This window comes from Eschscholzia californica, unplaced genomic scaffold, assembly GCF_041429995.1.
Source record: "Eschscholzia californica isolate CP2 unplaced genomic scaffold, dmEscCali1.0.p SCAF_3, whole genome shotgun sequence".
NCBI lineage: Eukaryota > Viridiplantae > Streptophyta > Magnoliopsida > Ranunculales > Papaveraceae > Eschscholzia > Eschscholzia californica.
This window is the reverse complement of record NW_028238420.1, coordinates 34989414-35003628: the sequence shown is the minus strand read 5'-3', so window position 1 is coordinate 35003628 and position 14215 is coordinate 34989414. Positions and strand designations below refer to the sequence as shown.

The 14215-nt window shown below is 35.2% G+C and overlaps 1 protein-coding gene and 1 long non-coding RNA gene across 2 annotated transcripts; one reads left to right on the top strand and one right to left on the bottom strand.

The window, feature by feature from the left end:
- Window positions 1–4417: 4417 nt before the first annotated feature.
- LOC147549799 (uncharacterized) lies at window positions 4418–8053 on the bottom strand. Its single transcript, XR_015237709.1, has 2 exons — window positions 4725–8053; window positions 4418–4462 (listed from the first exon to the last, which is right to left on the bottom strand). It is a non-coding gene; the product is annotated as an uncharacterized LOC147549799 (long non-coding RNA).
- LOC147549798 (protein SCARECROW-like) lies at window positions 4747–8214 on the top strand. The gene is made up of 2 exons (XM_086669492.1): window positions 4747–6986; window positions 7652–8214. Exons 1-2 carry the CDS (start codon window positions 5203–5205, stop codon window positions 8100–8102), a joined length of 2235 nt encoding a protein of 744 aa, XP_086525618.1. The 5' UTR covers window positions 4747–5202; the 3' UTR covers window positions 8103–8214.
- Window positions 8215–14215: the final 6001 nt, after the last annotated feature.

The window sequence follows — 14215 nt, the reverse complement described above, 5'->3', positions numbered from 1 at the left end:
AAAATCTCTATTCATCCTAGGTGTCAAGTTCCAATTGAGATTCGCACTCCTAGGTGGCGTTAATAGAGATCCTCAATTTTTTTGTGTCTCCAATGCAAAAATCTAAACTTATCTTATTTACTTATGTGGCATAGTTATTTTTGTAAATAAATAATTAGTTATTTTAGAGAATATAGAAGATTCGACACGTCATCTTAGAGATCCAAATAGAGTGTTGCATTGGAGATGGTTTTTAAGAAAAAACTCTAAATATCCTAAGTGGCACTCGGAATTTCTAAGATTGAGTTTTGCATTGGAGATGCTCTTAGTTGGTGAATTACAATTGATTATGAATATCATCACTTTCTCTAGTTTGCTGTCAGATCTTCTTAAATTTTGATGTTAGCTTATAATCCAGTTTATACATCTAAATGTCTGAAGATAAAGATTTTCTTTGATACGTTATGAATCAAACTTTAACTAGTTTTTCATTAGAAGAACACATATGTCCCCTACATAAAGTGGGTTTTACCAAACAAAAATCATATATTTATTATGTGATAATCAAATAAAAAGATTATATAAAGAAGTCGGTCAAAAAATTTCTGTTAGAGTAAGCAAATATTGACTATAATTCAAATGAATACATTTTCTTGAAAGACACTTCTTTTTATATGTTGAAATAATAGGAGACATTGTTTTAACTGGGTGAGGGAAATTGTAGGGAACAAGTGAAAAAGGACATACCTAAGGAAAACAATAAAAACGACCCAACATGTGAATGTACATTTCCCAAGTACACTTGTTGAAGCATTTGATCACTAATTAGACCCTAATAGGAAGGCAATTATTCCAACTTAACCCCACAAATATCTTATTGTGTGAGGATGAACTTCTATTAATTTAAAATGGAAAATATCCACACACGCACAAACCAAATAGTGGTGTTCTCCTAGTTCCATCCGAGTTTATACTTTTTCTAGTTTACTCATTAAAATTGGGTTTTTCTTCGTAATCGGAACAGAACATTCTGACTATATTTCAAGTTGTTACTTTATATGTTACGTCACAAAACTTCTGGTTGTACTCAGACCAGAATAGCAAAGAGATTGAAAATATTACTGCCTAATACTAAACGTTCATCCTGCCGGATATAGACGTAAAGTGAGTTAAGTCTAAACGATGATAAATTATCTTTATTTGAGGTATTTTACACTCCTGAAACAGTACCACTAGTGGGGTGTATGTCTCCCAGGATCCAACGACTATCTTTCAGGATTGTGATTTGTGATGGTACTTTACAGTTGTGAAAGCGGACGAATCTTTGTAAGCAATATGAACTCTTTGAGTTCTTCTGACCCGACCTTCTTGATTCTTGACTTGATTTCTAGATATCTCCTGACTTCTACTTGATTTCCAGATTACTACTGATTCCTGACTTGATTTTAAGATATAATTTTGGTTTTGGTTTTGTCTTCTAGGCACAGTAGGATGCTTTGGACTTCATGTTTTAGATTAACTTGAATTCTCTTGATACTAAATTCTAGACATACTAGAAGCTCTTGAGTCTAATTTCTAGAATACCAGAATGTTCTTGATTCTATATTTTAGACGTACTAAAATATTTTCTCTCCCCCCTTCCCAAGAACAGTAAATGCGGTCGAGGGAAATCCCCAAACTATATTGTGTTATTTCTCCCGAACATGTAATAAGTCAGAGTCAACACTTGGTTGCTCAAGTGGTTCAAAGTGTTACATAAATTCAAAAAAAACCTAGAGGTCGTAGGTTCAATTCCCACGGAGGTGTAATATGTGGTTATTGAACTTGAGTTTTTTTTTTGGAATCAAACTTCATTAATAGGGCAAAAGGCTAATGAGAATTACATCATGAAGTTGAAAATCAAAAGACACAAACCAAAACAGACAAACAAGTCAAGTTATGCCCACTTGGGGTGCCTCTAGAGCTGCCTGATCTAACTGGTGGGCTACTTTTCTGGTGCAGGCACCACTAACCATTGTGGGTAGTTTTATAACCGTTGCTTCTTCCACCTTCTTCTCTTCTCGTCGTCAACCGTCGGCGTGCAGATCTTCGGTCTGCGCCTCTTCTTCTTCAGCCGGATTCAACTTGAGTCTTCTACTACTACAAATTGTTATGATGTGTTCTTAAAAAACCACAGCGTATATAGTTTACAGATTGAACTTGAGTTATTAAAAAGTATAAATAATATAATAAGTATGTTGGACTTTAGGCCTCTTTCACGTTCTTGGACTTTAGGCCTCACTGGCAGAGGAAGAGGTGGTACTAGCGAGGATACCACTCTGATGGAGACCATCAAGATAGGCCTCACGGCCGAACTAGCTAGAGGGCCTCATGGCCGAGCCCATTAGGGTTAGAGTTTAGGAGTTTCCATGTTTTAGTATTTCCTACTAAGTCTAGGTTTAGAAGTTTCTATATTTGAGTATCTTTGACATTTAGGAATCCTAATTTGAGTCTATCTAGAAGTTTCTAAGTTCCTATAAAAGGAAGTCAGGTCTGTCCTTGTTATTCAGATCAGAGAATATTATGAATCAAGTTTATTGTTAATCAAGTTTATCGTTTATTATTAATCAAGTTTATCGTTTTATTGCTTTTATCGTTATTTCATCAGTTTTATTTCGTTAGTTTAGTTTAATAACAATGGTGGATTCCATTACTTTTACGCTTCCGCAACAATCTACATCAGCTGGTATTCAGAGCTTTAAGAATCTAGGAATAGATAATTTTTTTTTAATACTTCTCATCTTGAATGTTGGAATAATCTTCCGCGTTTAGGTTGGGATCCTTTAAGAGATGCACAACAACTCTATGTTGATCGAAAAGATCAAAACAAAATTAATGTCAATTCCAAAATTCCTATGTTTGATTATCAATATCATATAGATTTTTGGATTCAACAGATGGAAGATTGGTTTATAAACCAAGAAGTCCATCACGAAGATAAGGTTTTTGTCATCGAACAACACTTGTCTAAAAGAGTCTATGAAAAATTCAACGAGATGCAATGGAGACTCATTGATCAAGGAAAAAAATTCGCCGACGATTAGACTACATTGAAAAACATCTTTAGATATGTTTTTCTTCCTTTAGATGAAATTTTTTCATATGTGGAGACAAAGATTGAATCCAGTAGACAGTTCTCGAATGTTATTTCGGTCACCGTGTTCGATGGTATTGAAGAAGAAGTTCTTGACAAAAAAAATAAAATTTTCTCAACGACGGAGGAAAAAGAAGAACAAAGTGAATTATCCTCTTTTAGCTTGAAAAGGTCAGTTCATTCTAATTTAGATTTGATTAAGCCATATTCGAGTTTGGTTTATAAGCAACACGAAGATGAATGTTTGTCATGTGTAGAAACTTGCTGAAAATCCGTAGAAGACAAATCTGTACCATACCACCAACTATAAGCTGAATCATATATTGCCAAGATACTCACAAAAACAATGCCAACGTATAAACGTCCAATAAATTTAAACATCGCCCGTCGTCCTTAAAATCGATGAAAGAACCCACATATACTACCTTAGCCGATATATGACAAAATTGCAGTTTTGTAGTGAAATTATTTCGTGTAGCACTAGAATTAGAAGATGGAGGTGATGGTGAATATGACGAATTTTGCATTGAATATGGTGTAGGAAAAATTTTATGATTCGAAACAAGGATGTCTTCTCCCGGAATTGCATATGCATCAAATAATTCGTCCTTACATGGTTTCTTCACATCACGAATAGAAGTTAGGTTTGATGAAGAAAATTTACTTCTTTCTTCTTCCTCGGTCATTGAGAGAATTTTGTTCCTTTTTCCTTGAACTTCTCCTTCAATATCATCGATCTTAATGATTGAAGTAACTTCGGAGAACTGTCTTCTCAATTCAATTTTTGTTTCTACACATGACAAACATTCATCGAGAGGAAGAAAACCATACCTGAGGATGCTTTTCAACGTCGTCCAATCGTCTATGATTTGTTTTCCTTCGTCAATGAGTCTCCATTGCATTGCATTGAATTGTTCATAAATTCTTTCGGACATATGTTGTTCAACCAAAAAAACTTTATCATTGTCATGAATTTCTTGATTTCTGAACCAATCTTCCATGCGTTGAATCCAGAAATTTATATGGAATTGACCTTCGAAGAGTGGAATTTTAGAAACTTGATGAATTTTTCTTTCATCCTTCCGATCCATATAAAATTGAATTGTATCTCTAATTGGATCCCAACATAAACGTGGAAAATTTTTCCAACATTCAAGAGGAGATGTATCCATAGATTTTTTTTTTTTTTTTTTGAGAAATAAAAAAAATTCCAGAATTTTGATGGCTCTGAATACCACTTGATGTAGACGCAACGGAATTAAAATAAGAACAATAAAATAAACGAAGAACTGTAAAGAAAACGATAAATAAACTAAAACTTGATTAACTTCAATGGTTTTTCTCTTCAATCTGAATAACAAAATAGACTAGACCTCATTTTATAGGATAATAGACTTTCCTAGATAGACTCAAACTAGGATTCCTAAATATTAAAGAAACTAAAACATAGAAACTCCTAAATAAAAGAAATACCAATTTAAGGTAACTTCCTAATCCTATACTAACGAGGACCACTATTGTGACCGACCGGAACGTGGGGACGCGTGGACGTGGGCCCACGTGTTATGGGCGTGCATCACACTCCCCCCATATCACCCAAGAGGTCCCGAACCTTCACCTACCTTTTCACCTTCATCCTCGTCCCTTTTTCATCTCCTCTGATCTTTTCTTCTATGGGTATGAATTTTTAACTCATTTCTCTTTCACTTTTTCACTCTTCTCGATTCGATCTTTTTTACTTCATCAAAAAGTTGTGTATCTAAAAAAAAGAGAATTGATCAAACACATGTTGGGGATCGTGTTAGAAAGAGAAGAGAGAGAGAAAGAGAAGAGAGAGAGAAGAAGAGAGAATCAATCGACCGCCCAATACGCGTTATGTCTGAATCTTCTCGCTGTTATCTGTTTGGATTTCATCGATTGAACAACCCTAAATCTCTTCTACTCCTTGACGTTACTTAAAACAAGAATCATCAACCCTTTCTCTTCACACTTTTCTTCTTCTTCCCCATCTGTTAGAAGATTCATTCTTATCACTAACAACCAAACATGGGTATCTAATTGAAAACCCTTAAATCCATCATCCTCCATTAATGGCTGCTTGTGTTTTACTTAAGAATAATAATACTGGATTAGACAATTCAGACAATACCCACTTCTCATCACTACCTCCACTTCCATTAATCCAACAACATCAACAAGTTCTTCCTTTCTCTGATAAAAAAATGGTGAGAAAAAGATTAGCTTCAGAAATGGAACTTCAAACTGGTAATAATAATGATGGTCATCGTCTTCTTCGTCGACCCACTATCAATTCCTTCAATGAAGTCATTTCATCTTCTTATTCTACCATGGGTTTCACTAATATTGCTTCATCAGAGAATGCTAGCAACTTAAACCCTAACCCTAACTTAAACCCTACTTCGATTTTTCCTTCCAACTTCACTAGTTATCATGAATCATCAACATCCAATGCTCTTGCTCCTCCAGCTGTTTGTAATTTCTCTGGGTTGCCATTATTTCCATCTGAATATAATCAAAATGTTTCAGGAACGATTCAACCCGTTTCAAATTCTTCTCAAATGGATGATAACTCATCATCAACAACAACAACAACAACCTGGATTGATGGAATCATAAGAGATTTACTTCTTAGTTCTATAAATGTTTCAATCCCTCAACTTGTTCAGAATGTTAGAGAGATTATTCATCCTTGTAATCCAAATCTTGCTACCCTTCTTGAGATTAGATTAAGGTCTTTAATGGAACCTGTTTTAGATAATACAGATAGAAGAAGAAGAAAGGAAGTTATGGGTTTTCAAAGATCACAACAGCAGCAGATTCCATTAAACTCTTTCTCACTTTCAGATCCTTCAAAATTACAGCTTCCATTAAATCATCAGCTTTTGAATTGTTCTTTACCAAATCTAACATCAACCCACAATTTAAATCAACAAATCCAACAAAACCCACATCCTAATCCCATCTCTTCTGTTGCTCCTGTTCTAACCCTCCAACCGTCTGTGCCATCGAAGCTACCTCAGAACCAGCATCCTTATCATCATCATCCACTACCTACCCAACCACCAACACCACCACCACAACCACCTCCATCATCAAAATCTACACCATTACCACCCCCATCATCATCAAAACAAATTATAATCAGAGATGAAAAAGAAGAGATTCGACAGCAAAAGAGAGATGAAGAAGGTCTAAACTTACTGACCTTACTACTTCAATGTGCAGAAGCAGTAGCTACTGAAAAAACGGACGAAGCGAAATCAATGCTACTTGAAATTTCAGAGCTTTCAACTCCATTTGGTACATCAGCTCAGCGAGTCTCGGCCTACTTCTCCGAAGCCATAACTGCGCGTTTGATAAGTTCTCGGTTGGGAATTCACGCCTCACTACCGAATGACTACCACCATAGTCAAAAGATGGGTTCTGCATTTCAAATCTTTAATGGGATTAGTCCTTTTGTAAAGTTCTCTCATTTCACAGCTAATCAAGCTATTCAAGAAGCTTTGGAATGTGAAGAAAGAGTTCATATAATTGATCTTGACATAATGCAAGGTCTTCAATGGCCTGGGTTGTTTCATATTTTGGCTTCTAGGCCTAATGGGCCACCCTTTGTCAAACTTACTGGTGTGGGTACCTCCATTGAAGAACTTGAAGCAACTGGTAAACGTTTGAGTGATTTTGCGGAGACGTTAGGGCTTCCATTTGAGTTCTTTCCAGTTGCCGAAAAGGTTGGAAATTTAGACCCTGAGAGATTTAATGTTAGTAAAAGAGAAGCTGTTGCTGTTCATTGGTTGCATCATTCTCTTTATGATGTTACAGGATCTGATGCTAAAACACTTTGGCTTTTACAAAGGTAAAGATTTAAAAATCTTGGAACCATCTAATTAAAGATATTTAAATTTTGTGATTGTTAGGTTTTGTTTTGTAGTTTCTTAAGTTTTAACTGATACCTACTATTCTTTTTTTTTTCCTTTCATAGATGAAAGAAAACAAGGTGGAGGCTTTAATAGGGAATCTAATAGCTGATTTATGCTTATTCTCTCCTTTTCATGTTTTTCTCTAGAATTCCCACTAGTTTTATCTGATGAAATGAACAACAATCTAAGCTTCAATAATGCCTTCAATGACATATTATGATTTGTGAACATTTCATCTTTTCGGGGTTGGGGTAAAACAGTAGAAGGTGGCGAAACCTTGCTCACCCATTGTTATCAGTCATCTTTGATATGCTTTTCGTTCCTACCATTTCTGTAATTTATAAGGAATACCCGTTATTTGTTGCTTCATCTTCATGATAAACCTATTAGTCTTCATGGATGAAATGTTTCTTGAGGATTAACGGAGTCTTTAATGGCTAACATGTGTGGGTTAATTAACTTGATTTTGTTCCTTTTCTGTGTTATGGGTTGAATAGCCTTCATATCTTATTCAACAAATTTTCTTTTTGTTTACGTATTAATGAAGTTTGGGTATCTTTTCTTTAATCGTTTCGGTTGATGTTTGGCTAAAATATTGCAGGTTAGCACCAAAAGTAGTAACAATGGTGGAACAAGATCTTAGTCATGCTGAAACCTTCTTAGGTAGATTTGTAGAAGCAATTCACTACTACTCAGCGTTATTTGACTCATTAGGTGCAAGTTATAGTGAAGAAAGTGAAGAAAGGCATGTGGTTGAGCAACAATTGTTAGCAAGAGAGATAAAGAATTTGCTAGCAGTTGGTGGACCTTCAAGGACTGGAGAAAGGAAAATCCAAAATTGGAGAGAAAAACTAAAGGAATCTGGGTTTGGAGAAATTTCTTTAACTGGAAATGCAGCAACTCAAGCTTCATTATTGTTAGGTATGTTTCCTTGTGAAGGGTATAGTTTGACTGAAGAAAATGGAACACTTAAACTTGGATGGAAAGATCTTCCTTTGTTCATAGCTTCTGCATGGAAACCTATTCCACCCCATAATCAAAAGGTAGTTTAGTTTTTTTTTTTAATACTTGTACTTGGGTTATCTCTTCAAAATTTTGCATGGATATGAATTAGTAGTAACTATGGTGGTCCAAGAGGAATAAAATATGGTTAGAATTATCCTACATATTTAATTTACTCTTTGCATATAGTCTAGGGTTGGGAATCGGACCAGGTCGAACACCTTCATTCATTTATCTCTTAGGGTAAAAGTCGACTAGGCCCTTTGGTTATCTTCAATACTGAAGTCGGCCCGCTAAATCTAGCGAGGAGGGTAGGTACTACCCACCTACAGAAAACCGACGTCTATGGACTCACTCAGACTCGGACTTGGACTTTTGGACTATCCCCATTTTTTCCATCCTTCAATTTTGTTTGATTTTTCATTCTTAGCTTCAAATCTTTAAGATATTCCTGGGGAGTTGTGGTAGTTTCTCTCGAGATGTATGTGGTGGAGAAAATTTTGTCATACTGTTTGCAGCAGAGTGAATTGATCTGACCTTGATATATAGGTCAAAAAAAAAAAAAAAAAAAAAAATTGATCTGACCTTGATATGTAGGACCTTTTGGATACAAAGGTCATTGCCTTTTTAAAATTTTCCTTTTTGTAATAGTTTCACTTTTGGGGTTATACTCTTGGTGTGCAAGATGTGTTGTTCTTTTGTATGGGTGGGGTATGCTTGTCTGTGTTGTCTCCTATTCTGAGATCTCTGCTTTGGGATATGTTTGACGGGAGAGAGTAGGGAGAGGTAGGGGTTGGATTTTGGCCAGGAAACCCGGAAACCTGCCTACGACTGTTTGAGTTCGAAGGGTCTGTGATCGTCCGATGCTCGAAGCGGTCCGTACTCGTCCGACCGAAAGAGCTTAAGCGAAAGGACGCGGGCATAGGTCTTTACCCGGTGATTGGACCGAGTCTGCCCGCTTATATAGGCGGCCCGACCGAACCCGTCCCTACCAGTATGTTTATCTTACCCGTTATACCCGCCCACCTATATGATTGATTTTAAGTCTTTGGATTTGTACGGTTAGCTACAACAGTTAGATTTCAAGAGTATAGAAATCACTTTTCTTAATCTTGTCTTTGCCGATCTCTACTTCTCTAGTCTCTTTCCTCCAAAATCTAAATATCTCATTAGTAACTCAAGAATACATAATACACCGATACGATCCATGAGAAGAAGAATATAACCGATCGTAATTCATGAGAAATCTCAATGATTATCTTTTAATTTTGTATTCATTTACGTACTTTTTGGAATTGTAAAGTGGGAGTTTAGAAAGTTGTATTTAGCTACTAAACAGTTTTAGTTTCGAATAAAAATTTCTTTATTTGTTCATTAGTGTCATTAGTGACTGGTGCCCGGTCGACCGATACCCGACCGATCGATACCCGACCGACCTATACCCAGTTAGTCCGACTATCAAAACGGTCACAGACGAACACTTTGTTGGAGAAAAATCCAAAATGTCTGCTCGTTTTGTCCGGTTGTCTGAGTGAACACTTAGGACTTGTGCCCGTTCCGACCGGACCGCTTGACTTACGGTTGTTTCTCACCCGTCCGGACCGATTCCCACCCTTAAGGAGACGTGATGATTTATATTACATTGTGTCTTACAACGGTGGAACAAATTAGGTTAATTCTATTTTACCCTTGGATGTGCCCACCTGGCCATTTGCCTCTCTTAATTAATAATTTGTTAACTTTGTTTCATACCAAGTCGACCGTTGAATTTTAACCAGTCGAATAAAACGAGAGGAAGAAAAATTCAATACAATGAAGAATAAAATTGGAAAATAGGAATTAACTTTTGGATAAGGGCCTTAAACAACTTCTGTCGGACAAGGGTTAAAATGACTAGTTGGCCATATTCTGAGGGACCAAATCAATATAACCTAACAAATGAAGGGCTAGTATTATATGATAAAAGTAACCTTATTGTGAAAAGGTCATTTATATAAGTGTTGACATAGGGGTGGGAATCGGTCTGAGTCGGCCAGTCAGGTTCGTATCATTCTTCGGGTCGGGTCGATCGGACTTTGAAACTCTCTATCCATTCGGGTTGTCGGGCTTAATATGGCGGGTTATTTTTAAAATCCTAGTGCCCAAAACCCATCCAAGTTCGTGAAACCTTTCGTGTTTCTCGGGTATTGGATTTTCACCAAAATTTCGAAATATCTCGGTCGAAATGACCAAAATATTTCTATTACCATGGTACCGAAATTTCCATCGAAATTGAAATTTAATAAGTTTCTCTTAATAATGCATTGTCAAAAGACACCTAGGACAACTATATATATATATATAACCCAAACATTTATAAAATATCAAAGTACATTTAATTTATTTTATACATCACTTCACCGGTTTGTTGCAACAACAAAAATAAATAAATTTCATTAACCAAAAATTTAAGTTTTTTTTGTTGTTGCAACAACCAGATATTTACCTAAAAATTTGGTTAGTAAAAAATTAAAAATTAAAAAAAAATTAAGAAATGCAAATTAACATTAAATTGAACTTAAAAATTAAAATTAATTAACAATTGAAATTATATGTCGAATTGAATGTGCCTTGGTCTAAAATCTAAAACTATAGCAAATAAAATCAGTTTAATTTCCTCCGGCCCCTAATTTATGACCAACTAATTGTTTTGAGCCCTATAAGCGTTCCATTTTTCGACTTTGTCCCAATGGTCCAAAAATTTTTAATGCTTTTGGGAAATATCTTTGAGAACCAAAATGGAATTAATTCTAAAATAAATTTCAAATATTTAATTTTAAGGGTAATTTCTAGAAAGGTCAAAATAATATTAAAAATGAGTAGAAAAGCACAAAACATTTGAAAATTATTATTCAGGTCAAAAAGTGTACAAATACTAAAATACTCCTTTTTGTCATTTTGTGTAACTAAATTCTTTTATTTTTCTTTAAATTTTAAATCGATATAACTTTTGTTTGAGATGTCGGATTTCTATAAAAATTATATATTTAGAAATGATTTTTCATTAGCTTTCTAACAAGATCCACTTTCAATATTTTTTTTTTAAAAAAACCCAGAAAAAAACGACATTTTTTCCTTTACGTTTTATGCAAACGTGTTTGCAACAGTCTGTTATGCAAACGTGTTTGCAACAGTCTGTTATGCAAACGTGTTTGCAACAGTCTGTTATGCAAACGTGTTTGCAACAGTCTGTTATGCAAACGTGTTTGCAACAGTCTGTTATGCAAACGTGTTTGCAACAGTCTGTTATGCAAACATGTGGTTGCATAATGTAAACTGCAAACTTTGTTTGCAAAATATAGATTGCAAACATGATATGCAAGCTTTACAGAATATAATCTTGAGTTGCATATCTTGTCAACTCGATTTGCAAATCGATAATATAAACTTTAATGGGTAAAAAATCCAGAAATCATGGAACCTCAAATCACATTATCCTTTATTATTAACTTATCAAAGATAAAATGAGCAGAATCAACATACCCTTGATGTTTGAATAATGAGAAATCATCGATTGAGGACCATACGACCATATGAATCTGTGTGACTTCCAAAGTTTTCTTCCCAATTATCCCCTTATTTCTTACTCCTCAACTGCTCAAAATAAAAAAAATCCATGTGAATTCATTTACAAAACTCGGTTGCCTCCTTTCTTGGAACATAAACCTTGAAAGGATCGCGTCGAAGAACAACTTGATGATCATAATCAAATAAGGATATGAATCACCATTAATAACCTCAGTATTCAAATTCTTCAACCAAGTAATCCACCACCTAACCATCCATGTCGGCAGTTGATAGATCTGTAATTGCTGTTAAATCTAGAGAGAATACTCAACAGAGAATACTTAACAGAGTTACCAAGTCGGGTTCAATTCCTGCCTCCCTCATTTTGCAGAAAAGCTCAAGGGCTTCATTTGCAAAATTGTTAGGAACATAAGAAGAGATCATTCTAGTCCAAGACTCTATATCTTTATTTTCTATCTTCACAAACAGTCTGGTTGCATAATCGATCTCCCCACACTCTCAATATACATCCACTATTGTGTTTTGTAGTACATGATCAAACAACCCTATTCTCAAAATATTACCGTAAATTTGCTTTACATGAGAACTGCATTTCGTGCCACTACATGCTAGGACACTCGCAAGCATCATAGGATCTACTTTCATCCCTTTTATCTGAACTTCTCTAAACAACTCCAAAGCCTCCAAATAGTAATGGTTCTGGGCATAACCAGCAATCATGGATGTCCACGATATAAAGTCTTTATCAGGCATCTTTTGGAACTTGAGTCATATAATTTACATAACAACACTTCGCATACATATCTATAAGTGTATTTCCGACCAACAAATCTGAATCTAATCCAAGTTTAATAGCCTAAGCATGAATTTCCATGCCATTTAGTACATTTCCAAGCCCACGCAACATTGAAACAATATTAACAATTGGGTTTAATGTGAGTAGAATTGGACTACATCTTCGAGGTTATAGAGAACCAAAGGTTTGTGATCCAGAAGTACTTTTAGCCATCTTAGAGCTTGTGGGCAAGTATCTAATCAATTGATGAATTGAAAGTAATCCCACATTTTGGTACTTGACCGATTGACCCCCACCTAAAATATTGTAATCTTAAGTTGAAACCCTGGCTTAAAAGAAGCCAAATATGATAAAAGTAAAGAAGAGATTTGACTAATCAGTGACCTACCCAAGACTTCAAATTTAGGGGGAAAAAAGTCTTTGGCAACTTGATTGAATTTAGCTGCTTAATATCGAAAAATTAACAAGGGTTTACACTATCACAATGAATGAACTAAAATCAACTTGATTTCCTTATGAACCCTAGATAAACTTATGAAATGAATAGGAAATATGAAAACCCTAATTCCTATGAAAGTAAATTGAACATTTGAGGTCTACTTTAGTGTAATTCATACATATCTAGAGAGACAGAGAGAAACCCATACTCTGAAGAATTTGGTCATGTAAGAATATCTGAAATAACTAATGATATAACTAGCTTCAGATCCCATTAAAAGCAAATTAGCTACCATCATAACTTTAAGGTCTTCAGAATCACTACTGCTACTAGTAGTACTGAATTCTTTATCAAGATCTTCATGAGAAACTATCTTACAAGTAGGAATCGAAATTCTCTCTTCAAAAATAACCAGAGCAGCAACAAAGATTAGTGGTAACAACGATTTCAAAGCAACCATCTAGAGATCCACCAGAGCAGGTTACTAGATTCAGGCGAAAAATCCTATAAATCTTCAACGAACTAGACTACCTTGATGGAGAAGAAGATGAAGGCTAGGGCATTCTAGAAAGAGAAAGTAAAAGTGGAGAAGAAAAGTGAAAGGGAAGAAGATAAGGGTATTTCTGGGATGATTTTTGTCAAAATGACCTTAAAAATAATTAACCATATTATTTAAAACAATAACGAGAATTATATATAGTATTATGGCAAACTTTAGTTATTTGAAAAAGTTAAGTGTCTTTTTGCTCATTAAGTAAAATATTTTGACCTAAACACTCATTTTCTCATAATTTTACCTCATCTCTCCTTCTCTCTCATGTTTCATCACTACTTTGGTCCACTTTATACTACCAACCTCACTATCTTCTCCGACGAAGGTCGTCGACTCGACCACATTTTCACGACTTTCAACTTAATATTCTTTCTTCCATATCCTCACTTCTCTCCCCTACCGCGTCTCTCCCTCTCTCCACCTCATCATCTTCCGCGACGAAGGTCGTCGATTTACATCTTTTTCTTACAACCTTCAAACTTAATTTTTCTTTTATTTCTTCTTTTTCTTCTAGGACCCTGAATCTAGAGGAAACGAGACTGATAACCAGACCTTCAAGTCCAGAACGCAGACAAGTGAGGCTCATCCCCTTTCACCGGAGATAGTAAAGAGAGAGTGAGAAAAGAAAAAAATAATAAAAAAATAAATTTTGAAGGTCACCGAGAAAAGTGGTTGGTGAGAACTTTCGTTGGAGAGGACGATGAGGTGGAGAGTGGGAGAGGTGAAATGGAGGTGAAAAGTGATGAAATGAAGGAGAAAATGAGAGATGAGGTGGATAGAAATGTTTGAAGATTTTTTAAAAATAAAT